The sequence below is a fragment of the Protopterus annectens genome, chromosome 14.part0, assembly GCF_019279795.1.
Source record: "Protopterus annectens isolate FY-2018-M chromosome 14.part0, PAN1.0, whole genome shotgun sequence".
NCBI lineage: Eukaryota > Metazoa > Chordata > Ceratodontiformes > Protopteridae > Protopterus > Protopterus annectens.
Window position 1 is genome coordinate 293,553,607 of NC_056748.1, and position 27,782 is coordinate 293,581,388.

Genomic DNA, 27,782 nt, shown 5'->3' on the forward strand with positions numbered 1-27,782 from the left:
CTTTCTGGAAAATATAAAGTCTGAAATTCAAATGCCTGCCATTTTTATTTATTTAACATTTGTTAACCAGGAATGTCTGACTTGGAACAAAAGCCAATTTTCAGCAGAAGCCCAGAGAGAAACACTCCAGACACATGTCTTTGTAAGATAGGAGAACACCAGAGTACCCAGAGGAAACCCATACAAACACAGGGAGGACATGCAGACTCCACACAGAAGGCACCCCAGCCAATAATCAAACCAGAGAACCTGTAGCTGTCAGGTAACAATGCTACCACTGTAATACTGACTGTGTAAAGAAACAAAAATATAGAAACCACAGATTTTATGAGGAACAGAACAAAACAAATATGAGACAAAAATCTGCAAATGTTTTACAAATGGTGGTGGATAGGGAATTTAGGCTCTTGCCACCTGCACCCAAGGTACAGGGTTCAAGCCTGAGGTATTCTCTACCCACCACCATGTACCATGTATTCTGCATTCTCTCTAGCCACCAATATATAGCAACTGGGGCATTACACACACACACACACACACACACACACACACACACACACACACACACACACACACACACAGACACACACACACACAAATTCAGTGTTCTCAGTTAGTCAGTGTTCTCCTGAGTCCATCTGCAGCTGTACTAGCATCCTCAGTCCCATCCTGTGCAAGCATGTGCAGAGTTATTTTGTGTATTTTCTGTTTTTTTCTTCTTCTTTCTATAGCTGGGGGGGAGCTGCAGTCCTATAGCATGAGCTGCTGCTGCTTAACTGGCTGTTGGTAGTGCATTTGTTTACTGGGATAGACTGAATGGGGAGGAAGCCAAACACTTTTCAGCAGAGACCCATGGAGGAAAGCTCCAGTAATACAAAACAAAAAACTGTATGGCAAGGTATACAATTTACCAAATATATAATTAAATTATTTTAAAGTTATCTATGTAGATAGATAGATAGATAGACAGATACATGATTAATACAAAAAGGATAGCAAGCAACAGAAACGTGATAGCATTACAGAAATTCTTGGTTACCAAACAATCAGGGAGTCTGTAACTCTATTTTCCTTGTTATGTACTGACAGTACCAAAAGCTTCAGTAATAGTGAACGAGTGTCTGTGCAAGTTTTGTGGGTTATGGTTAGAGTACAGGCTAGGGAAGGGGACAGTGTTAGTGCAGGGCATTTGTGATTTTGAATGTAAAGTGTGTCGGACAGTCTTGCTTAGTGATAGCATTATGAAAAAGGATTTATTGTAATGTAAGTTGTAGGATTAATGGTTAGTACTCCTTAGTAAGGATGGGCAAGAGCTTTACTGAACAGCTATTTCAGAATGTTACAAAATATGACATTTCCATATTTATCTTAATGAAGCAAAAATGGAGTGCGATATTATCACTTTCCAATGGACTGTACAAGCAATGGGTGGTAGTGAAAATGGTATTAAACTGTGGTGGCTATAGGAGAGCATACAGTGTTATAAATATTTATTTGTTACAACAGATCTTTTAATATCAGCATTAATATTTTAAATGTTGTGTGACCTATAGGCAACCATTAGATTCTTAAAGAAGATTTCTGTCACTGTTACAGTTTAAGAGGCAAAGTTTTCTAGATTTATATTTGTTTTTAAATTTCATAAAATGTGACATGCATATTTTGTATATATTGTACAATTTCACATACCAGCAAGGCAATAACCACTCTTATCTTATCTCACTGGAAAGCCGTTGAACAATTGGAAATGTATTTTACTGAAACACAGTATTATAGAAATATAACCCTTTGTTTGACCATAGCATTAGTATTTTTGGAAAATTATATATATATATATTTATGTTTCTGTCCTTCAGTGAGTATAAAATTATTTTTTTTTGTTATTGCTGGGTGTGTTCTTCCTATATCAAATGTATCAGTTCTGTAGTCCTGAGCTGTTAACAATGGCATACCCACAGATATAATTTATTTAGACCAACAAATGCATTCAGCACTGTGATGTTATCAGGTAGTGCCATCTGTGCCAGGGAGAGTAGGCAGTACATGTGTAGATATGCCAGGGGTGGCCTGTGCTATTGGACTGCAGGACTGCAGCCCTCCCAGCTGTAAACAAAGAAATAAAATAAAATAAAAAAAACAAACAAAAAAAATAAAATTAAAAAATGAATAAAATAAAATAAAATAAAAAAAAAAACAAACACAATTCCTGGACCTTCGTGCATGCATGCTCACAGTATTTCCCGATATCCGGACTGCTAGTGAACCAGTCCAGAGCATGCACACAGAATCCAGATTGCTACTGAGAGTGTCCAGATTAGGAAGAAAGCATTGAAATGCAGAGATCCCAGAAGTCTGTGCAGTTACAACTGCATAGACTGGAAAGGGATCAGACTGCAACATCTGCAGGCTGAGTAGCAGCTTACTCTCGTGAGAAGGGGAAGAACTTCTTGCGGGATATTTAGTGCAGGAAAGGATGAGCAATGGAAGAATTTAATGCAGGTATGGTGTGTGAATGGAAGCATTTAGTGCAGAACTGCAACAAATGGTTGGAGCTAGCATTTTGCAATGGAGTGTGTGTGTGTCTGTGTGTGTGTGTGTGTGTGTGTCTGTGTGTGTGTGTGTGTGTGTGTGTGTGTGTGTGTGTGTGTGTGAGTGTGTGTGTGCGTTTTAAACCAGGAAAGCCTAAAGGAATAATTGTCTCTTTTTATTGGTTCCATGTAAGAAAGGCTCCATAATAGTTGAACGATGTAACACAATGGCAACATTGAAATATATAAAAATATGCATGCAAACATATAGCAGCTGCAGACATTGTTTTACAAGAGTGGTCTGCTGTATTTCAGTTAAAAGATACTAAATCATTTTAACCCAAAAATGTTATAAAGACAGGATTATCTAGTTAACACAATGTTTATCATTTGTTTAGAAAATATGAGTACAGGGAAACAAAATTGTGAAACACATAGTATGAGCAATAAGTTAAGGTGGTTGAAATGAGGTTAGTTACTGGATAGAAAGGAAGATGTAAAGAAAATAAAATTAAATTAGCTAGTATATAGCTGAATAGGTTATAGTAGTGCAGTGAAGCTGGGTTGTAGAAAGTGTCATGACGTTAAAGTGAAATTGAATAAATTAATTGCATGTCCCTTGAAATAACTTTTTTTAAATTGTATCTTGCATTGTTCTGGGAGGAAAATGTGTTTTATGTTAGGTAAACTTCCATATTTTAGCTACATAATTTGTGTATGGTGAATCCCTGTGACGGTTCTTTGTTTTTGCTACAAGTAATACATTTTCGAGTTTGATGCATTTCCAGATGGCCCTTGTATTCTACAAGAAAATTTACTGATGATCTACTTAAACCAGATTAATCTTGTTTTGTATACCTAGTAAAACATATTTCTTAGCTGAAAACAGGTTCATGTTGCTCTACCACTAATTGCTGTGGATTGATTATGAATTTTTATTAAAGATTTTGAGCCATTAAACAGGATTGATTTTTTTTATCCAGGCTATAACACCTGATTTTTAGTCATAAGGTTTTAGAACAATTGAAGATTTCTGTTATTAAATTAATTACAACTTTTGCAGACATCTTGTAAAAGAAATAAATAACAAGCAAAATGGCAATTGTAGGTATTCCAACTGTAGCTGATATGAATATCAAGATGTGGGAGGAATAGTGTGAAATATTAGAGCAGTTTTTTCCAGGATGACAGGGAAGAAAAACAAAACAAGAGCAATGCAGGCAGGAGTGTGTGTGTACACTCAGGAAATATACCTGGTGGCTAGACTCAAACCCTGTACCTTGGGGGCAGGTAGCAAGAGCTTGGATTCCCTACTCATCACCACTTGTGAATTTTTTGCCTCATATTTTAGTCCGTCTGAAATTTGTGGTTTTCTGGATTTAGAATTCACCAAATAATGACAGGCATTTGAATTTTAGACTTCATCTTCTTCAGAAAGTATATGGTAACACAAAATGTTTTATTCTAGCAATTTTCTGTTTATAAGATCAATATTGAAAGTTGTTCCTATTTTTGTGCTGTATTCCCCCAGTATTGGCTTTGTCCAGGTTTTTTATGCTAAGAGGTTGACAGCTATGATGAGAAATGAATTCACTGAATATGTTTGGGAGCTGTATTACCCCATTATTCAGTTTGCCTAGGTGTTTTGTGCTAAGATGTTGACAGCTATGGCGAGAACTGAATTTACTAAACGATAGCCATTTAAATTTCAGTCTATCTGTCTTTCAAGAAACAGCTGATTTGACATAGTGGTATGTTGCTCTGACTCTAGTGCACAGGGTCCTGGGTTTAAGACTTGGCAGTGAAATGCATGGTGATAACACAGCATTTTATTCTAGCAACTTTTCAAGATTCTACAAGCAGTGCTTAAAATGTGACCCTAGTTTTTGGGCCTTTGTCCTCCCCTCAATAAATTTTGGCTTTTTCCAGATTTCTTGTGCTTCAAAGTTGAGAGATACATTTGAGTGTCGAGTGGATTTTAGAAGGAGCTGAGAGTTTGAAGAGAAGTTTAGTGATGCTTATGCTGAGTCTGCTTGCATTGTTAATAGCACAACAGATAGTGTACTTGCTTTAGATGTAGAAGGCTGTGAGTTCTACTCCCACTTTATAGAGATGCATTGCTGATACTGTACTGTGTTATACTTTTAAAGCGGGTGGATGCTGCAGTCCTGAGAATGTCTTCCTTGGCGGAGATACCTAGTAATGATGAACCTGTTATCAGTTTGCCATCCATTCCCTACTGCAATATTACTAGCTTATTTTTTTTATGTAACACAGGCAATGTATTCATCAAGGGCAATGGGCACTTTATTTGTAGATGAAACAATGAAATATAAAGTTGTTTGTTAGCAGCAACCTGTTCATTAGTTACAGATCTCTTTAGTGTGGAATTACTTAGATTACTTTTACTTTAGCAGTGCATATTTACTGATACTGGTAGATTGTAGAAGTTTGAGTAGACTTTTATGATGGAAATGTTCTGAGCTAGGCAGTTTTGTCATTATTGGTGCATCCATTTTATTTCATTGTTTACTGGAAAAATGTTCAAAACAATAAATTTAAAACACCGTCTAACAACTGTACTGTATTATACAAAGAATATAATTTAATACAATCAGGAAGGTATATCAAAGAACACAAGTATGTTTCCTGTGCAAGGGGCCTATGCTTTGAAAACAGGCCAACGTTGATATTTATCTGCCACTGGCCAGATGTATTTTCTTGGAATGTGTGTTTTGATGCTGTTTCAATGAATGTGAGTTTCAAGGACAAAGAAGTTTTAATGCTAAGTCTATTTTCATTGTGAGACTGCATTGCTTTGTTTAGCAGATGTCTATTTGTGTTTGTGCTGTAAAATAAAACTTTTAAATGAAATCCAAATCATCGTAGAAGTAAAGCAGTATGCACATTACAGTGTTTATGGTAAATGGGGCGAAATAGCAAAGTAATGGGACATTGGAATAGCTGCAGGGAGGAGACCCCATTTGGCCATCATTTTGTGAGGAGGAAGGGCTGCAAACTTAAGACAGCCCCAGCTGAACTATAACTCTTAACTGTCCAGGTTTTTGCAGAATGAATACATTTTTGCTTCTTATTTTTGGTTTGTTTCTCATAAAATGTGTGGTTTTCTGGTAAACCATTTAGGAATGAAGTCACTAAATAATGATATACATTGAGTTTCAGACTTCATACTCTTCAGAAAAATGCATGCTAAAGCAAGACCTGTTGTTCTGTCAACTAAGTTTATACAAGAGCAATTTTTAGTAATGTTTGTATGTTCCCCAATATACTTGTCCTTGTCCAGATTTCCTGCATTGAGAGGTACGAGGAAATAAATCACTTTGTAGAATTAGGTATATCCAAACCTCTCAACTGTCACTGATTTTGGCTCAAAATGTTGCTCTCCCCTAATAATCCCTCCACAAAATGGCAAATTTGGAAGAAACCATGGAGGGTTTAAAATTAATAAATAATTGTAATGATCAGAGTTATAGATTACATTTAATTTCAGAAATGCATGTAGATTCACTAATTTGTCAGCTGCTCAAGTTAGCAGTACTAACATTTTAAAAAGTGTCCTTTCTTTGACAGGTTCCCAGGTGTATTGTGTGGCTATTTTATATTTTTGCATCACATTTTTGGTCTGTTTTTCATAAAATTGTGTTTTTTCTGGCAAATTAGTGGCAAATCATTAAAGATTAAAGTTAGAAAATAATGACAAATATTTGAGTTTCAGATTTCATACCCTTCAGAAAATTCATACTATTCTATTATATTTCTAAGTTTATAAGAGCAATATTTAAAAATTGTCCTTATTCTTGGGCCTTTGTCCCACTTCTGTTTATGGCTTTGTCCAGATTTCTTGATCTGAGACTGAGAGGTATGACAAATGTGCCAGAGAGGCCATCACAGTCAGCCAGAGACATTTCAAATTGTGATATACTTCTTGCACCCCACTCCCCCACATAGTGACTCTGGATGTGTCCAAGCCAGGCAAGGAGCAGTTATGTAGTGTAAGTGTACAGAGTATCCTCCCATCCAAGGTAGACAAAAGTACTACAGTAGCTATTCATCTGTCCTTGATTTTGCAGAATGTTCTGGTTTTCTGTCATATTTTTATACTGTTGATTTATACTACTTCTTATTCAGAAAATGCATGTTGTTGCAGTGCCTGTTGCTCTGCTTTTTGTTAGCAATGCTACAATAACCATCAGGTAAGCTTTTCTGAGACTGTAAGATGCAAATAATCTTTAATAAGCATACTGTTAAAGAATTACCAACATTGAAAGCTTTTTTGTTGTTGTCATGCAGAAGATATTTACATAACTAGATAGCATATAAATCTTAGGTATTGAAATGCATATGACAGTATTTGTAATAAAGGACAGGATTACAGTATTTTCAGAAGCTCATTAGATTTGTTGGAGACTTGCAGTCATCTTTACCGGCTTTATCCGTAAACTAAACAGAATGCTAATCAATCATGTGTGGTCCATAACCTGTGCAGTAATCCTTTAAGCAATTTACCTTGAGCTTGTTTCTTGTTTGCTGTTCATTTTTTACCTTGATCATGTTTTCCCCATGAAACAAGTAGATAGTTCTAGTCAGGCAGCAGGTCTTTTATGGATAAATAACATTTTTACAAGTGGGGGTATCACAGACATTGCTACTTTCAGCATGTTACTTGGTAATTTTATAAAGCTGAATATAAATTATAATTAGAACTGCAGTGCAAGGAGAAGTGGTTTGAGTTGAGTGCTGCTTGTTTTTTTATACTTGATTTTGCCTGGCATTCCAGTAATGTATTTAAAAAGTAATTTATTTTTTCATGCCTCTCAACTTTTTCCTTTCCATCTAGATATTAAGAAAGCTGTCATGTACCCAATGCATTGAAATATGTTTTTTTCTTCTACAATTCATTTTGTCTTGATTGGACTTTCATAATGATGGTTTGGCACCCAGGGCAGCATATAAAGTCCCAGTTTTTGCATGTTTTAGCATAGCCCCACCCCCTTTCTAGTTGACCACACCCCTTCCCAATGGCTCCACCCATTCAACTGTCTCCTGCAGCCCCCCTTTTGATTTGATGTCACCAGCCAGCACTGACATATGCCAACATAGCTAGTTGGAGTTTTGTAAAGAATTTTATGTTGACTATCACACTGATTTGTACAGATGGTTGTGTTAAAAATGCATCAACAGTAGGTCCTGCTGGACAGAAAGAATGGATGTATGTATATTAGGTTGTGTTGTTGTAACTGATCAAATGTTTATGTTTATCAGAGAACCCTGGAAAGGTGGAAAGTTTGAAATTTTGTTATAGCTTTTAGATGCTGCCATCTTAGCAAAGCCTTTGTGTGTACTGTACCAGAGTCGGGTGACCAGAGTTGATGTCATTCAGTAACCAGCATCTGGTTTATTTGTAAATCTTGCAGCAGCACTTTGAAACCTGACAAGAAAGATTTCTGACAGGATATATATCTCTCACATCCACACAGACAAGGACAGACATTGTCTGACTTTTGCTGTGGTAAGACACTCAGCACACATCAGCTGCCTTGCTTTAGTAAGTAGTCAGGGTACAGTAATGCTTTAGTCAGTCAGGGACATTTAGTGAGAAGAGTTTAGTATTGTTTTCTGCATCTGTGAGAAACACCCAACTGTTTTATTTCTAATGTCTCTGTGGTTGAAACTCTATTGTTTACTGTATTCAGTATTCTCCTGTTTTCTCTTTTATGATATACATTATTAAATATTCATACCTTTCATTTTGGCTGGTCCTTTAGAGAATATGTTTAACATCTTAAGAGTATTTATGCTTGTTTTCGTGACAATGTGGCTGCTCCTGAAAGCCTTGATGCTTTGGTCACACCCTACTATTTGTATTAGCATTAATGTTACACAGTATATTTGAGTACCCTTTGAAAAAGCCTTAGGGTAGCTGACTGATAGCAGCATGATTACCTCAGAAATTGGGCAGGAAAGGGAACAGCTAGTAAATTTGTGCCAGCATTTCCCATGTGTATGTGAAAATTAAATATCCAAGTGTGTGTCAGCTACTGGGGAAAGGGAAACAGAGCTCTAAAGTTATCAGTGTGAAGTTTTGTGTAGATCCGGAGAAAGAAGAATAGGCCAGCCTCAGGTTTGGAATGTGCTCGCTGTGTGCTCTTAAGGCAAATTATGCTTGGTGCAGGGAGCTGCATCTTAAAATACTGTGTGAATCCATTTTATCTTTGCTCTTAATGACCATCCCTCACCAGAGTAAGTGGTGAGGATTATATCTCTGATTGCTGGCCCAGAGTAGGGACCCATCACAAGCACCACTCCACTTCATACAATAATAAATGTGTTACTCTTTCTTCATGTTGACATCTGCATTGCTGCAATTAAGTTTATTGTTTAGTATTTTAGGGAAGTCCCTCAGAGCTCTATCCTTGTGTTGTTTTTAATTTACCACTTATAACCACAATGTCAGAAGTTAAGCATACATAAGTACCAGTGACAGTAAAGTTGCCCTATCTACTTATTTAATAATCAGCTGGACTTCCAATATACTACAGATCAGTAATATACTTGGACAAATAACAATTGAGTATAGAGTTTATCCACAAGAATCGATTTTGTTATGCACTTTGACAGTTATATTCAATTACATCCACTGTTTAGTTAATAATGAGCTTCTAAAATAAGATGGTTTGTTCACTGACAATTATAAATGATATTAAAATTAACTTTGAAGAAAATTTTAGCATTAGGTAACATTTTTTTCATATTAACAAAAGCATTCTTTACATTTAGATGAGAAGGTGAGGATATCATTGCACAAGGTTATAATAATATCTCAAACTGAATAGTTTGTGGTTTTCTGCACATACTCTCTAGGAAATATATGATGACTAGAAAGGTCCCAGAAGTATTTCACATTAGTAATGTACTGCTGCTAGACTTTTGCCATATAGCATGAGGCTTGAATAACTCTGGTTACATTCAGCATATTATATGTGTTACAAGGAAGACTTACTATTGTCATTTAAACCTGCAAATAATAAAAAGCCCTTATTGTCACTTTGTATTACACTTCCCTCTCAAAGCTTAGCTACAAGGAAAAATAACTCACAACTGTAATTTGAGCTTGAATATTGACAAATTCAATTCTTATTTTAAAGCAGCTGTTTTTCTATGCTGATACAATTGCCTGGAGCAATCTCCAAATATGATTTGGTCAGCTTGTTCTCCTGATGCATTTAGTAAGAGTCTTTCATCACAAACTCACAAGATACAGACTCCTAGATGGTTTCCTATGAGGCTATGAGTCTGATAATGTCAAAACACTGACGCACTGAACATTTACTCCATTGTACATGACTGAACAATAATAAAACAAACTTAGGTTCATAGGTTCATAGGTTCATACTAGGCTATCTGCCCGAGGGCATTTACAAGCCTAGCCATACCCATCCATTGGTCAAGATTTCTCTTGAACAAGGCCAGCGAGGTGCTCTGCCTCACATATACCGGGATTTTTATTCCACAGCATAGAGTCTTTGGGTGATGAATCTATCCCTCCAGCACGTCCTATTAATAGCCGTGTCGTTTATTTAAGTCTCCTGCCCTTGTGACTCTGACGGATCTAGATTTTTGAGGTGAAGCATATTCATCAAATCTGGGTTTGACATGGGCCTTATGTTGTTAGGCAAAGGTCACCTGGAGAGCTGGAGTTCTTTCAGTCGGGCAGCATAGGACAGATGTTTGAGACCCTTTATCCCTCCAGCTGCTGCAAGTGTCGGGTCAGATACATTCGAATGGGGCATTGTACTCAATCATTGGTCTGATGAGTGATGAGTATAGGGAGACTATGACCTCCCTTGATCTAGATGAGAATCCCTTCATGATAAGGTGGGCAATGTAGAAGGTCTATGACAGACTACTATCAACCTGGGTCCCCAGGTCCCTGATAACTTCTTCTGTGCTCAGTGGGATTGCCACCTTGGTAGTAGAGGGGTAACCTTGTTTTTTTTTTCGTATGATGATGCATTGCAGTCATAACCCTCCTGTGTTTGCTTGTACTTGAAAAAAGATGATGCAAAACAGAGTGGGGCCAGGACTGCCCCCCTGTGGTACACCACTTGTGACAGGCTTGAGTCTGACATGGCGGCCAGCAACTCTGACCTCCCTGTCTGTTCTCAACCCAGTTACCCAGCCCATCCATCTTGTGATGTATGGGTTAACATTTAAGCTGATGTTTTTTCAATGATACCGAGTGGTATTGTATTATTTATGAGGTCCATTATGATCCTCTCCATGGCTTTGCAGATAAGGCTTGTCAAGCTAATTGTGTTTTGCTTTGGAGAGAGCAGTTCTCACTTGGGCGGAGGAGATGTTTGGGGGGGGGCGCTGGTATAGATATATCCTTTTGGGGGGGGGAGGGGGAGAGTTTGCACCTGACAGCCAGCCAGTTGGCAATGTCTGTAGGTAGGTGGATCTTGTACTCACACATGATTTTGAACTAGTTCTGAGAGCTCTGGGAGTTTCCTCCCTCCCAGGTTTCTAATAAGAAGGCCTTATGATTGGAGTAGTGTTCCCAGTCTATATTAGGGTAGTGAAGTCACCTAGTATGATAGTGTTTGGTGATACATTTATCCCTCTAGTGTTTTCAGAAGGCCATGTGAGGTTCCTGTTTGTGAGGAGGTGGCCTAAACATGCACTACAATTTATGGAAGTAGTCTTATGGTTGGTTAATTGCACCTGGATGGTCTCGATGCATCGGATGCCACCAGTCTTGAGGTGTGTGGGTTTTGATGAATATGAGCCTTGAACCAGGTTTCTGTCACTGCACAGACATCACGTGTCTCCATACTGAGAAGGGCCTCGAAAAGGCATTTGAGATTTAGACTTTAGACTTCTGGAGCAGCATCACATTTAGTTTTTTTTTTTTGTTTTCTAGGGTGGTGGGTTGTTTAGAATTTGAGCCTAGCCTAAAAGGGCCTATGGGGGCAAGAGCTGTAGCTAATATCCCATCCCAGGGTGACAGGTGGGTGACAGGTGCCTTGCAGTGGCTTGTGGAAGCAGTCCCAGGCAGACAGACATTGATTCCCCTGAAGACATACATGGATCCCCTTTTAAGCCAATTGTTAAAATCATCTTATCTATCTATTAAAGTCATCTCATCTCTGAATGTAGGCATCATTCTTGGTTCAGGGTCACCTGCTACTGCCTGGCTGTCAGGGTAGAGCCTCCTCTATCTTCAGATAATCCCTCAGGGTCTCTTTTCATGTAGTCTTACCCAGGTTGACAATGACTGGTTTACTGCTGTACCCAACGTTGAGAGACCCGAGTGATTGCGTTATGACCTGGATTCTAGCCCCTACAGGCAGCTTACCTTGACCTTCTCCTCGGCTTTACTGTGACCTGGTCCTTTACTGTGAGATCTGGTGTCTCAGTCTGGTCAGTGTGTCTGTGTTGTTGTTTGGCCTTAAGGGCTGTGACTGTTTGACACTCTGACTGTGAGGTTGGTGTGTGAAGGTGTTGTGTTTGTCTGTGGTGGTTATGTGTTGGGTGGGTGTTTGGGTGGTTGTGTTGTTGTTTGGGTGTCTGTTTTGGTGGAGTTTTTGGTTTGTGTAGATTGTTTATCAGTATGATTTGATGGAGTGATGGTACTATGTGAGACTGGGTCTATAGTGTGTGTGTGGGTCTTGAGACTCTCCTGGACTGGTCTTGACAGTCCTATATAAGAGCTCAAACTTAAATGGGTGGGAGGGAGGGAAAAAAATCTGCCTGACTCAGAACAGAGAGAGCTGTGGTCTCTTTTGAAGTTTTAAGAGTTGTAAGAGTACTGTAAGCTGAAGCTCCACAGAACTCCAGTATTAACTCTTGGATGGCAAAATTAGACTTTTTTTTCAGTTTGGAATGTTTTCATCCTTGCATATGGAAAAAATCAGTGGCTGCTGAGACATTTAGAATTATACTGGAATGAACACATGTGGGAGACTTTTCATATGGAAGTTTGCATTTAGACATATTTTTCACCATTTCTGTATCAGAATTTTTTAATTTATGCCCTTCAAAGTTTGTTTTTCTTTTCATGACAAGTCAGGTGGCTAATCCTTTCGTGGTTTGGATCATTTAGGATTTTATATACATTATCTTTGATCTGGTGTATTTTCTATTATTATTTGTCCATAACCAGTAGCAAAACTGACGCCTCTGGGTTTTTGCAGTTTTTCTTCTTAGTTTATTTAACCGACTTATGAAATATTTCAAAGGCACATAATTCCTTAAAATATTGCACATGAAAGGAACAATAATGGTTATAAGCAATGCTTGATAGAAACTTGCTAATAAGTAGGGAAAACAAACATATTTGAAAAAATTGGAAAGTGAAATTTGCAGAATGATGTTTTAATAATGATGTGTCTGCAATATGCCTGATCTCAGTAACAATTATAAATATTTGCAGCAAAATTAATTTGCACAAAATATTGCACAGATATTTGCTAATAGATTGGAATCTCTAAAGCAGTGCAATCATATTATGTGATATACATTCTTTTTGTTAACCTATCCTAGAGAGACAGAAAAACATTTGGTGTTATTTTTTCCAGATGCTAATAACTATTACCATCGAAGAAATGAAATCACAACTACAGATAATTTGGATTTCAGACATCATAATTACAAAGAAATGAGACAGGTAAGCTCTTAAACCAAAAGCTGTCTTTTATACTACAAGTTAAATGAGCCCTTAAAAATATTTGCATTCTTAGAATCAATATGCAATTTTTGTAGTATAATGGATGTAGCATAAATGTATTCTCACTGCTACTGCAGTACCTCTAACTGTTGTCATGTCAGATTGACAAGCTCCTCAAGAAATCATATGTGTCTTAATGAAATAATTTATGATGTGTTGCTGTCCATTTAAAACATGTTTGTATAGAGTTTGTCATCTAGTCAATCAGATTGTTATACTTAGAAACTACTTTATAGTCATCTGCTCATATCACCCAGTTGGTCAGACCACTGAGCGTAACAGGTTTTCTCTGACATAACAGCAAGTTTTATGCTGCTCGCATTACTTTTGTTTGCAACAAATATGTCTGAGCCCCTATGACTTATATGTGTCTTTCAATGTTATCCAGTCTCATAACCTGCTGTAAAAAGAACAAGATAGGCTTTATAATGTACATCAGTACGTCTTTTTTTCTATGAAGTGCAGGAGCCCTGGAGTTTTCAAATAATTTTGCATTTGTTTGCATTGGACATGAGTTTGACTGTTTCTGAAATGAGTTTCTGAGTACTTGGGATCATATAATATGAGCAAATGCTGCCTAGGTGTCACATTCTTAGCTTTTGCACATAGAGGATTCGTAATGGAACTTTAAAATATTAATATAGAATGGAAGGATTTGTTAATGTACACAGCTGTTAATTTGTTAATGTACACAGGTGTGTGTGTAGGTGTAGGTGTGTGTGTGTGTGTGTGTGTGTGTGTGTGTGTGTGTGTGTGTGTGTGTGTGTGTGTGTGTGTGTAGCAAGAGGAAGGCTACATCCTTACATAGCTTAGCTAAACAAGAGTTAAAATCAGCCCAGAATGACCCACAATACATAATTCAATGAGGAGCATTTTACTCTTTCAGTTTCCTAGCCTCTGCTGTTGTTTACAAGTGCCACTTTTGAATGAGAAAAGTGAGCATTTTCTGGGACCAGTCCTATGGAGACAATATCATAAATTGTTCTAAAGGAAGTTTCCTAGGGCGGCCACGCTGGTGCAGTGGTTAGCATTGCTGCCTCACAGCAAGAGGTTCTCCAGTTCGATCTTCGGTTGGGGTGCCTTCTGTGCGGAGTCTGCATGTCCTCCCTGTGGTCGTGTTGGTTTTCTCCGGGTGCTCCGGTTTCCTCCCACATTTCAAAGGCATGCTGTAGATGGATTGGATACTCTAAACTGGCCCTAGGCATGAGTGCATGCGTGTGTGTACAAGCCTTCTGTGGAAGGTTGGGTGCCGGGCTGGCAACTCGACACCATAAAAACTCCACTGCCAATCATGAGCGGACAGGTGAGCCACTGTGGTGACCCCTAACTAGGAAAAGCAAACAGAAGAAGAAGTTCTAAAGGAAGTTTTGTGAAATAAACTGTTACTACTGCTACTCTATTTTCATAAAAGAGGTAGATCTATCTCTTCCTTACCTACATAAAAGAGGTAGATCTATCTCTTCCTTACCTACATAAAAGAGGTAGATCCATCTCTTCCTTACCAACAAGTGATCTGTGACCTTACTCCTGTCACCTGTGAAGGATGGATTTGCCTGCACCGTAAATACTTTCACCAACAACTATAAGGCTTCCTTATAAAGATAAATTAACAGCTCCTGTAGCTGTCATCATTTGAGTGGAAGTATTTTCTCCATTAAGAACTGGATATGTTGACCATACTTGCTGTCACTTTATCTGATCATGTCACTTTCCATGACTGCATTTTCCCTGGTGCACTTTGAACTTCTTATATAGGAGGTTCATCCTTCTATTTTATCCTGGCCTGTGCATAACTCAGTACATCTTATATAAGTTCTTCATTGAGAAATTTTTTTGAGTACTACTTCTATCTGCTTTTGATGTCCTTTGGATTGGTAAGCAGATCACTGCTAACATTCTATATGTCACTACCTTGTAACTTAATAAAGTCTCTTAGTGCTATCTTCTGAGTCACTTTACAGAAGATGTCACTGCACTCAATGTCTTTGCCAAGGAGTAGTTTTTCTTAGGCTTGGCCATCTTTTCTATCTTCCAGTTCTTCCCACACTCAATTTTTTTTCTTTTGATAACTTATTGGACATCAGCAGTCCACAACCAGCTTTTCTTATGTTCCTTATTTCCCAACCGGGTTTGAGCATATATCTGCTCTATTGATTTCACACGTGCTGTTTTGAGATACTGCTATTCTTCTTCTGATCCAACTGTTTCTTCTACTTCTTGATGTGCTAGAGCCAAAAGCATTTCCTGTACTTTCATTCTATTCAGCTTCCAGGTTTTTCACTGAAATTCCTTTTGGACTTAGAGCCTTGTCTGACTACTGATTGCAGATGATTGTGCCCAGCGGTGGTTCATGCTAGAGGATGATTGTTTTACTACTATGACTCTGCAGTTTCTGATTTGACCACAATATCCAGTTTGTATTTGGAGGAAGTCCACCTGTGGTTTAGGCTGTCTACTCATGCTTCTCTTCTTATGATTAGCTTTCTTAACAAACCATGTGCTGTCCACTGTTAAGACATTTGCCAGACAGATTTCCACAATGATTTCTCTTATATTACTGTATTTGTCCTACAATGTGGACTCGCTCAGTCCTCATAGTACAGGAAGATGTCCCCAAGTTATACTATGGAAATGACAGAGCAAACACACATTTCTAAGTGGGGAACAAGAATGAATTTAAGGTGGACAGTTTAGGAACAACAGCATAAATAAACAAACTTTAAAATAATGGCATAGTTGCTAAATACTCAGAATGATCAAAGAAGATATTCATCTAAATTGATACAACTGTTCTACAGGTAAAAGCATGATATGCTAATGTCCTAGCAGAAAACAGTGGTACAAACCATGGTCTTCACACAGTTATAGCTATTCCACAGATTTCACAGTCTCAGATGCCCCTTTAATAAATATGGAACAAATCTTCTCAGCCCTTCCAAAATTTAAAATGCCATGTCTGTGGGCCCAGATAACATACCAGGTTACCTGATTATCAATGGAAAATACGGATAGCTGAACTCCTTCCTTAATCTTAGCATCTCCACTGGTTACATTCCTGAAGCCTGGAAACTGCCATTGTAATGATATTACAAAAGGCTTGACACAACCACAAACCCTGGTAACTATATACCCATTAGTTTCACCAGCTTCATATGTAAGGCCATCTCAAACCTCATTTATCTGAATATTGAAAATCTCTTGACATGGACATTGGTCATTTCATAGATTCATAGACTGCTACAAGGTTAACAACCCAGGGGGCCTATCTAAGCCTAACCAAGTTTTCCCAAAAGAGTAATGATGTCCTACATCCAAATAGGACATTGAGGGCCAGGCATTTATAAGCTACCTTTGTTGAAAAGGGACATGGGTGCCAGGCCTGGTGTAGATTTACTATTCTCCATCCATTTGTCAAGGTTGTACTTAAACTGGGTAATAGACAAACTCAGCTTCACATAGATGGGAAGCCTGTTCCATATGAGGGGCAGTCTCTGGGACACATATCTGTCTGTGTTTCTGGCATGTTCTGTTTATGTAACAGAAAAAAATTCAGGTCAATAGACCTTGTATTTCTGATACTCTTTTGACTTACGAATATGTATGAGATTCATAATGTCGGAAGCAATCTCTCCTTAGTCTGAACAAGAAACTAAGGTCACTGGTGACATCCTCTAAGGCTAACTTCGAGTCCAAATTGGCCACATCCACCAAGGTCAGTCACAAGGTCTTCTTCACATATGTCCACAATCTCAAAGGCAACATCCAAATCTGCTCTGAACTGGTGGTCAATAACACCACATACACAAATGCCATAGATATGGCCAACCTGCTGGCAGACAGGTTCAGTGAAAACTGCATCCCCCTGTCCCCCCCATCTGTAAACTAGGACATCCCCAGCACCTGGCCTCCTCCCCTGATCATCAGGGAGCAGGTCCTTAATGCCCTCTCAAAGGCAAAAAATACAGTCTCCATGGGACCCAATAACATCCCTGGCTGTATCCTACATGAACTCAAGCATGAGCTCTCAACTCCATTAAACACCCTATTCAACCAAAGCTTCAGCACTGGCTACATCCCAGCTGAATGGAGGTCAGCCACTGTCATTCCTCTACACAAAAGGGGAGCATCCACTGACCCAGGCAATTTTAGGCCCATCAGCGTAACTAGCCTGATCTGCAAGGCCATGGAACACATTATCATGGACTTTATAAACAATGACATCGGCAAACTCCAAATGCTTGACCCCACACAGTTTGGCTTTGCCAAAGGGAGATGATGCATGTTAAACTTGGTCGAATTCTTTGATACAGTCATCAAAGCCATGGACTAGGGAGAGACGGTCCACACTGCCTACCTTGACCTAGCCACAGCCTTTGAAACTATTCGGCACTCGGGCATAATAGATAAACTCTCCCGGCTAGGCATCAACCCATATGATATCAGATGGGTAGCTAACTGGCTCACTGATAGAACCCACTCAAAGTAGAGAAAGTCACCTCTAGTAGTAGACCCGTAAAGAGTGGTGTACCCCAAGGATCGGTCTTGGGGCCTCTACTGTTTGGTCTATACTTTTCTGAGGTGCAAGCCAAAACCAGTGGTCTGTAGCTGACCAAGTCTGCAGATGGCTACAAACATGGCACTGTCTTAAATTCTCCTAGTGACGTGAACATCCTCCAAGAGGGCCTTAGCCAAACTAATGACTGGTGCCAGAAGCATGGCCTCAAACTAAATGCCAAGAAATGCATCATTATCCCCTTGGGAAAAATATCATCCCCACTAATTATCACATTAATAACAATGTACTAAGCATGCAATCAGTTGTGAGGGACTTGGACACCCAGGTTGATAGCAACCTGACTTTTGACCATCACATCGCCTCCATTGTGCTGAAGGCTTTCTACATGGTCAACTCATAAATAAGGGTATTTCATCCAGGAACAAGGAGGCCATAACATCCCTGTACTCCTCCCTTATCAGAACCCATTATAGAGTACAATGCCCCCTTCGGCATGTACCTTGCCAAGCACATGCAGCAGTTGGAGAGACCACAGACGTTTCTGACCAGGAACATCCAGGGTCTCAAACACCTATCATATACAGATAGGCTAAAAGCCCTGTCCCTCTACTCAGTCTCATACAGACTGTTCACAGGTGACCTGTGTCTGGCATACAAGGCCATTTCATACCCAACCTTGATGGAGTTGCTGCATATCCATAAGGCAACTCCACTCATGCAACCTGCATGCAAGGCCTTAACCTGGTCTGTGACATTAATAGAACTTGTTGGTGGGATAGATTTGTGTCCCAAAGACTCACCCCCCCCCAATCTGTGGAATAAACTCCCACTCCATGTCAAGCAGAGTAACTCTCTAGCCTCTTTAAGTGGAACGTGGATGACTGGATGAGAAACAGAAAATATACTCCTGGGATCCCACCTGTGTCCCTGCTGGACAGGGGAACATGGACAAAATTCTTGGCTATGAACCTATAAGTGTGTGGTCTGCGAATGCCTTGTAACCAGGTATAGATCATACCTCAGCAATCTATAGGAGACTGAGTAGAGGGAAAGGGCTTTAAGGCAATCTGCATAAGGCAGGTTTGTTACGCCTTGTATTCTTTTTGTAAGGAACCACTGAGGTCACTCTAGTTGCTGCATATGCCTGATCAGGTACATACCAAAGGAAGCACTGTACTTCTTGACTGGTGCAATAAGGGTGGAGTACAGTGAGAAAATGACCTCTTTGGACATAGATACCATGCCCTTACTTATAAGTTGTGCACATAAAAGGATTTTCTCACCATTGTGGCCACGTGGCTTTGGCACCATTTATTAGTCAGAGATAGACCTTCTTGAAGAATGCTAGTGTCTGCACAGGAGTTGATGATAACCTCCAGCATGCAATCATCTGCAAACGTTGTCAGCTATAAACCTTCAGCATTTGCTTCCATTTCAGAGAAACAGATGCCAAAAAGGAGCAAGCCCAGTACGGAGCCCTAGGAGACTCCTCTAGTGGCTGGTCTCTTGGTAGAGGTGGCCTCATCTATTTTGACCTCCTGAGTCCTATCTGAGCCAGTTTGCTATCCAGTGGTTGATAAAAGGGTTTATACCTAAATCAGTGAGTTTGTCTATAATACCTGAGTGAGGTATCATATCAAAAGTCTTGGCAAGGTCGAGATAAGCTGTGTGCATAGTCTTACCTTTATCCAATGCTTTGGTAACCCTATCAAAAAAGTCCACCAGACTTAATAGGGATGACTTTCCTTTAACAATGCCAAACTGTGATGCATCCAGCATTTGCTGGTTGCCTATGTCCTCATTTATCATGTCCATGATTATTCTTTCCATGGCCTTATATATGAGGCTGGTAAGACTTATGGGCCAGTATTTACCTAGATCAGTGGTTGGACCTCCTTTGTTCAGGGGAATGACTGCAGCCATCTGCCATTCCATGGGCACAAAACCTGACTGAAGGCTACAGCTGAAAAGTTATTCAAGTGGACCGGAGAGGCCATGTTTCATGCTATTTAAACAGAATGTTTTCCAGGTCCACTGATGCAATGTTTTTGGCCTTGGAAAGTGCACTAGTGACCAGTTTTCTTGTAGTGGTTGGGGGGATTATGTTGTGTGTTATTTTCTTTGGACTGTTTGGTGGAGTGTGTGTGGGGGATAGGGGATTAGAGCTGAACCTGTCAGCCAAAAGATTGGCAATGTCCTCCTGTTATTTTTTTTAATTTCTCCAAGTCTTTTGGGTTTCTAATACCATGATGGGAATGGACCCCATTCCTGAGTCAAAGAAAGATTAAAGTTCATGAAATTAGTATTGTTTCAATCTTTGATGTTAGCCAGAATGCTCTTTGCAGCACCCGCAATGTGCCCAGTAATAACTCTTTCTGCAATTCGTACAGAGTTACATGTATTGGTAACATATCTAAATATGATTACAGATTCTTTTTTATAAGACCCATTGCTCCTACTACTGGAATTGTCTGGGTATCTATTCCACATTGCTGTCATTTCTGACTAGAAATCCTGGTATTTTATAACTTTGTGTCTCTCTGTGCACAAGACACTGTAGTCACTGGGTGTAGCGATTTCAATGATCAATGCTACTTTCGTCTTCTCTTCATGGGCCACTATATCTGGTTTTCTCACATCTGTCTTTTGAACTGCTGATAATGGATGATCCCATGTCATGTAGACCTCATCATTTTCTATGAGGCTTTGTGGCTCATGTTTCCAGTGTTTTCCAGCTACTTCAGTATTATAATGTCTGCACAATCCCCAGTGCAACAATCTTGCCATGTTATTATACATTTCAGTATACAGTCCTTCTGCCATTAGTATGTCATACCCAGCAACAAGGTGTGCAACTGTTTCCAATTCTGCTTTACAAAACCTACATTTGTCTATTTCTCCCACATGTTCAATGGACTTTATAAACCAACATGTACATAGTGTATTATCTTGGGCCACCAGTAGTAACCTTTCATCTTTTGGTTTAAATTTGCCTCTCCTTACCCATTCCTGCATTAATTCCTGATCAACATGAGGTTGTTCCAGGAGTTTTCTACACCTGCAACTACATTTATGCATTTTCCACATTTCTTGCCTTCTCATCTGATCCTTCACCTTATATTTTTTCTTTTGTTTTTTAGCAAATTCCATTGCTGCCTGATTTTTATTTACTTCTGGTTTGATTTCCATTCCCACGTGACACTGATATGCTTCTGCTACAGTAAGCAGAGAAGTCATCTTAAATTTATTTTCCTCATGTTTCACAACTTTCACTATAGTTTAGTCTTGTGATGTCAACAGATATGTATGCAGTCCCATGACTGCAGATCTATGCATGTAATCAACTTCAAGGTGGCCCTGTACCTCCTTCTGAACGAGTAATAAATAATCATGGTATGCACTGAGTTTTATAAATTATTTGATGAGTATGAAGCATCTTTCTTGTTTCCTATCTAATCTATCTAACACCTTTTAGTGCCAGTTAATAACTCCAAAACAATAAGTTAGGACAGGAAGAACAAATTGGTTTATAGCTTGAACTTTGTTCCTAGATGTTAATGCTGTTTTCAGGATTAAAGTCTTTTATTTCTTATGGAGTTTTATTCACATTTGTTCATGTTTTATTGTTGATCCTTCATCAATTCCAAAATATTTATACACTCCCTCTTGCTCAAGTTCTTTTATATCACATTTTTGTCTCGAACTGATGTTTTCTTGGTGCTGCAGTTTCCTGCTTTAAAGGTTGCTTTTGCCCATTTATCAAGACCACATGACATTCTTATATTATCTGAAAAAGTTTTGACTACTTGCAGTTGTACTTTCAGTTCCTCATCTGATGAACTATACAGTTTTAAATCATCTACAAAAAGACCATATGTCTTTATGCTTTGTTGCTGTCTGGTAGCCAAATTATAACCATGACCTAATCTGTTAAGCAGACAGCTTAATGGATTAAGGGCAAGGCAAAAGAGCAGTGGTGACTGAGAGCCACCCTGAAATATCCCCCTTTAAATTTTTATCACTAGAATAATAATTTGTCCTTTATCATGGCTTAACTGTAAAGTGGTTTCATGGTTGCTGTGATATAGTTCATCAGTGTAGGTTGTATCTTATACATTTTTAAGAAATATTTTATCCGTGAATGTGGGATACTGGCAAATGCTTTTTTGTAGTCTATCTATTCCATACTTAGATTCTTCCCCTTTTTACAGTTCTCCACTATGACTTTATTTAACCCCAAATGATCCTTTGTTCCACATGAATTTCTTTTATTGCCTTTTTATTCTATTGCCATAATTGAGTTTTCTTCTAAAGGAATATAAACTATGTTGGCGTCAGTGCCATTGTATAGTTTATACGTCATCAGAAGGCAACCTGTTGGTCTATAGTTTTTAGGGTAGCTTGCAGGTTCAGTGTTAAGTAGAAGCATCATTTTTTTTTTCTGTTGTTAGCCAGGCTGGTGTCTGTTCAGGGTGAGCATATAAATAGTTCTTACTCAGGGATAAATCTTCATGCAAAGATGTTAATACTTTTAGCCTGAAGTTAGGTACTGCATTTGGGCCTGGGCTTTTCCAGTCAGAGACTTTTCTTAACTTTTTTTCAATCTCTCTGGCCCTTACTTCATCCCCTTTCATATCCCGTACATTTGAACTTTTCATGCTTTCTATTACTACTTCTATACATTTAGCATCTTTATGTTCCACAGGATCTTCATAAATATATCTCAAAAATGTATCTATTTCTTCTTTTTTTTTGGTGGTCTTTTTGCCTTGTTTCCCAATTCTCTATAAAACTTTTTTGGGTCATCAATAAACAGCTTATTTTGTACTTTCCCTTCCTGTGCATCTTTTAGGTTTTTCTGCTTGTACTGATTATTATTTGTGATAGTGCATGATAAATCCTGATCCTTTATAATAGTGAGCATTGCTTTTATCACATCTATCTTTCTATTTTTGTTGATCTGATCCCTCTTCTATACTCCTCTAACAGTGACACTTCTTGTCTTAATTGCTTTATAGTTTTCTCTATTCAATACTTCCATGATGGCATAGGATTTTTCCCCACACTTTCCCTTGCTACCCTGTGTTCTTGTGGTAGGACTTTATCTGTTATTAATTTAGCTGCACAGTAATGTATCCTATTTACTTTTGTTATATCTCATGAATATCTATGGATAGTTCTAGTTACTGTGTTAATTTGTTTATCAAACGTCTAACTTTTGGGGTTTTATTGATCTTCTGCAGGCTATTTCTTTGAACTTAATATGTCTTTCCATGTCTATTAAATCAAACAACTCTTCTCTTATATCATGTTCTTCTAAACTGAGGGCACATTCTTTGTTCTCCATTTCCTGCAGGCATTGTACAGAAAGTTCCATAGCATCTTCCTGTGCCACATTCTCTTCAGTTTCACTCTGTGTCATCCGTTGCTCTTTCATATGGGAATTCACTGGTCTATCTCTCTACTATAGTGACTAAGTAATAGTTACCACAGCTTCCTGTTCTTTCCTTGCTGTATAGCTCCAACTGAACCTTTGTACTAGTTTCTTGTTGGAGGCTCTAAAATATCTTCATATGTCAACTGATTAGATGCTTCATACTGCAATGATTTGTATTAATTTGGGTGTCCATTGCTTTATCCTGTTGTGTTGTTATCCAAGTTAAATTTTCTATACTAAATCCTTCACTTTGCAGGTAATCCATAACCTCAGTTTTTATTTCTTTAACTTCTCCATTACTAATCTTGTTTTCTATTTTTCGTCTTTGATTCTTAGTTTTTGTATTGTAAAATTTTTCATATCCAGATGTCTTTGCCTGTATTTCTTTTCAAATATCTTGGTGCTGCTCTTTTTGCATTGATTAGTTTTGCTTTCTCCTTTGAATAAATATTGTACCATACTAAATCTCATTTTCTTTCCCATGTCCATATTTCTTCTTTAGATGTCTCCCATTCCACTTGTTTTTTCTTACTTTGGAGACTAGTTGTTCCATCATGCTGTGATATAATCTGTGTTAGACTTTCTACACTGAATCCTTCACTTTGCAACTATTTCATAACTTCAGCTTCTATTTTTTTAACTTCTGCTTGACTAGATTTCTGTTCTACATTCCCCCTTTATCTTATTTTTGTATTGTGAAATTTTCCATATCTGGATGCCTTTGCCTGTGTATTTCTTCGAATATACTTGAGGCTGCCTTTTTTGTATTGATTAATATGGCTTTCTCCTTTGCATAGATATAGCACCATATCAGATCTCTCTCTTTCCCATGCCCCTATTTCTTTCTTATTCCCTTCAGATATCTCTAAATTTTGTTCTTTAAATTTTCACACTTCCTTGGTTGCTTCTTTTTCCAAAAGGTACAAGGTTCTTGGTGTGTATATAGTGTTCTTCATGAATCTGTTTTATTAATGAACACAATTGTTTATTTGAAGCTTCTGATAGTTTTTTCTTGTGGAAGTATTTTCTTTTCCTTCCACAAGAGTTTAGAGCACAAACCTCCCTAACTAAAATAATGGATTTGGAGCCCAAGTGCTTAAATCAGAACAAAGACACTTAGCCTTTACTAGTAATTCCCAGCTCAGAAGGGCAGAGGCTACCCTCTCCTCCCACAAGAGTGTAAGAATATGAAATAATTGGTTTGGAACCCAAGTGCTTAAACCAGAACATAGACATTTCCAGAATAACAGATACAATAAGCCTTCAAACAGCAATTTCCAGCTTAAAAGGGTGTAGGCTATCCTCTCCTGCCACAAGAGTTTAGAGTACAAACCTTCCTAATGCAAAATAACTGGTTTTGAGCCCAAGTGCTTAAATCAGAACAAAGACACACAGCCTTTACCAGCAATTCCCAGCTCAGAAGGGCAGAGGCTACCCTCTCCTCCCAAAACAGCATAGACTACAAACCCTCTAATGTAAAATAACTGGCCTGAGACCCAAGCGCGTAGACAAAAACTAAGACACTTTTAAAATAACAGACACAATAAGCTCTCAACCAACAATTCCAGACATAGAAGAGTGTAAGTTATCTTTCTTTCCACAAGACTGTATAGCACAAACCTTCCTTATGTTAAATAACAAGTTTGAAGCTCAAGTGCTTACATCAAGATTAAGAGGCTTAGAATAACAGTTACAATTTAATAAGGCTACTAACTAGCAGTAATAAATGCAGCAGAATAAATGCAAATGAACACTTTAAGAACAAGCAGAAAAGAAAAATAAAGTAATAAAATAGGAAGAAGCACATATATAGTAAAAGCAGCTGAATAAAGTACATTTTTAGGTAAATGAGAAGGGAGGAGACTAAGGTGGTGAGCCTTCCCGGCTTATCTCTCAGTACTCAGAAGAATGAGCTGATGAAATGAGGACTGGGAGGAGTGCCCAAAGTCAGATTTATAGTAGGGCCAGGCAACTCAAAAGCCAACAAGTTTAAGAGTAGAATAGCAGTAAAGTGAGTGGGTGGGAAAAATCAAATACAGAGATCAGCAATAATCGGGTAGAGAACAGCATGTCAAACAAGCACTCCAGCTAAATAAAAATTCCTCCAAATATTTTTAGTTAAATGAAGAATGCTATTTCTCAGCTCCTCCCACTAATTAGATGGATGCTATATACTGTCTGAAAAGGAATTCTTTTTTTAACTTTTCAAACCAATCCTAGCCAAGACATCTTAAAACTCCAAAAGAACACAATCTTAAAACAAATACAATATAAGAAAAGGATAAAAACTCAGTTTTGTCAAAAGATAGTGCTGCTTCTATAACCTTATTCATTTCTTTGAAGAGTCACTGAACCAGTGAATAGACCTGGCCAAGTCCTTTGACACTATTCCCCTTGTGGGCATTAATTACAGACTTGTAAATGTTAACACAAATCCTTATGTAGTAGAATAGATAGCTAATTACCTGACTAACCATGTGGTTAGTACTGTGGGTACCCTGTATGAAATCAAAATATTTACCAGTGGTATACCTCATGATTCACTGCTGGACCCTCTCCTATTTGGCATTTATTTCTCACACCTTCAGGTCAACACTCCTGGCCTGTGATTATTTAAATTTGCAGATGACTGTACACTGGATGTCGTCATTCATTTTTCCACTGACTCACATTTGCACCAAAGTGTTTTAGACCATGTTAGTAATTGGTGCATGGACAGTGCTATCAAATTTAATGTGAAAAAATGTAATATAGTTAATTTTGGTAAACAAAACATTTTCCTGTACCATAAAGATGACAACACTCCAATCAGATACTGTCATAAGGAATTTAGGTACTCTTGTTGATAATTCCTTACTTTTTGGTGATCACGTCTCTGTGGTACTTCAGAAAGACTTATCTAGCTCATCGAATTTCCAGTGACATCTCATTTAGATCCAAAAAATTCTTAATTACCCATTACTTGCATCTTATCCGACTTGTTATTGACTATAATGCTACCTTTGGTATGTATTTGATTAAATATATCACTCAACTTCAGAAACCTCAGACATTCCTAACTAAAAAGAGCAGTGACCTTTCAAATTCTAGTTACTAGGAAATACTGATGGCACATTCTCTCTGTACTTTGTTTATTTTAGACTTATCCATGAGGATCTCTGTTTAGCCATTCAAACCATGAAAGATCTAACCTTTTTTAGTGTCCTGTTTCTTTGCAGAGCAAATGGTGCCTCAAATTCTCAGTTAAAAGAACTAAACATTCATCAACAGGTAAGACCTATTTGGAGTGGTAGATTTATACCCAAACATAACACCCATATCTGGAACAAACTTCTACTCTAAGGCAAGCAGAATAGCACCCTTGCTGTCTTCAAGGTAAACCTGGATAGTTGAATGGGCAGCCTCAAATTCTCCCATGATCCATTTTGCATTACACTCCTTGAAGATGGAGAGAACTGCTGATTAAGGGTTATTATTTAAGTTTGTAATGTTCTTTATACTGATGGCTATGTTCTTCCTCTCTCAGAGCAACAGAGATGTTCATGTAAATAAGAAAAAAGTATAGTCTGGACAAGATAGGAGAATGCTTTAATTTCATGAGTTTAAACATACAGTTTATATATGTCTTAATATTATGAGCCTAAGCATTGTGATACTTGAGAATTAAAGGATTTTTACTCTATTTACAGAGCCAATTTAATGTTTGTTGAGATAGTGATATATTTTTGTATCTATCTGTATGTATATTGGTCTACTACTTTACAAAGAATTGTCACTTAACCGAAAACAAAAAGTAGAACCCCACTCCAATGAAAGTGCACTTTCGCTGAAGTCTAGGCGCCCGATCGACTCACAAATAAAAAAAAATAACAAAAACATGCTTTTGCAGGGGGGCAAGCCCCCATGCACCCCCCACCCCACTTAAATATACCAACTGCAAGATCTCACTACAGTGAGGAAATGGGAATATTCCGATTCCACACTGTATTGTGATCTCCTTAGTCAGTTTTCAAAGTTTCAGTACTTTGAAAAAGTTGGGTTCATACAAGTGAAGTTCGAAGTACTGAAACTTCAACCAAAAACACTAGACCCATATATATATATATATATATATATATATATATATATATATATATATATATATATATATATACATATATACATATATACAAACACACACAAAATCAACAACAAAATTAAACAGCACTCACACCTGGAAATATAATCTAAAATTCAGAATTTAATTCTGATATTTACTGGAAAAACAATCAGAAAAACAGATTTTGGTAAAAAAAAAAAAAAACAAGCCTGTTCAGTGCTATCCTTAGCATCCAAAGTCTATACATTAAATATTTTCTGCAATCATACGATAAAAGCATTTGACACAAATCCATGTGAAACAGAAATTATTTAAAACACTTCATTAAGTTCTGGCTTACATAAAGCTCCTAATATGAGAATCCAAACTCTTTTCTTTTTATTAAGAACTAATCTTTTAGTAAAAAGATTCTTAACATTCAAGAAACCCTATCTATAGCAATAATGGTGAAG

General features: G+C 37.9%; 1 protein-coding gene across 1 annotated transcript in view; it reads left to right on the top strand.

The window, feature by feature from the left end:
* The window catches only part of CPXM2 (carboxypeptidase X, M14 family member 2), a 1,728,300-nt gene that overhangs the window by 986,862 nt on the left and 713,656 nt on the right, over positions 1-27,782 (top strand). The window contains exon 7 of the mRNA XM_044056018.1: positions 13,130-13,218. Coding sequence (XP_043911953.1) covers positions 13,130-13,218 — 89 coding nt within the window. The remainder of the gene's footprint in view (positions 1-13,129; positions 13,219-27,782) is intronic.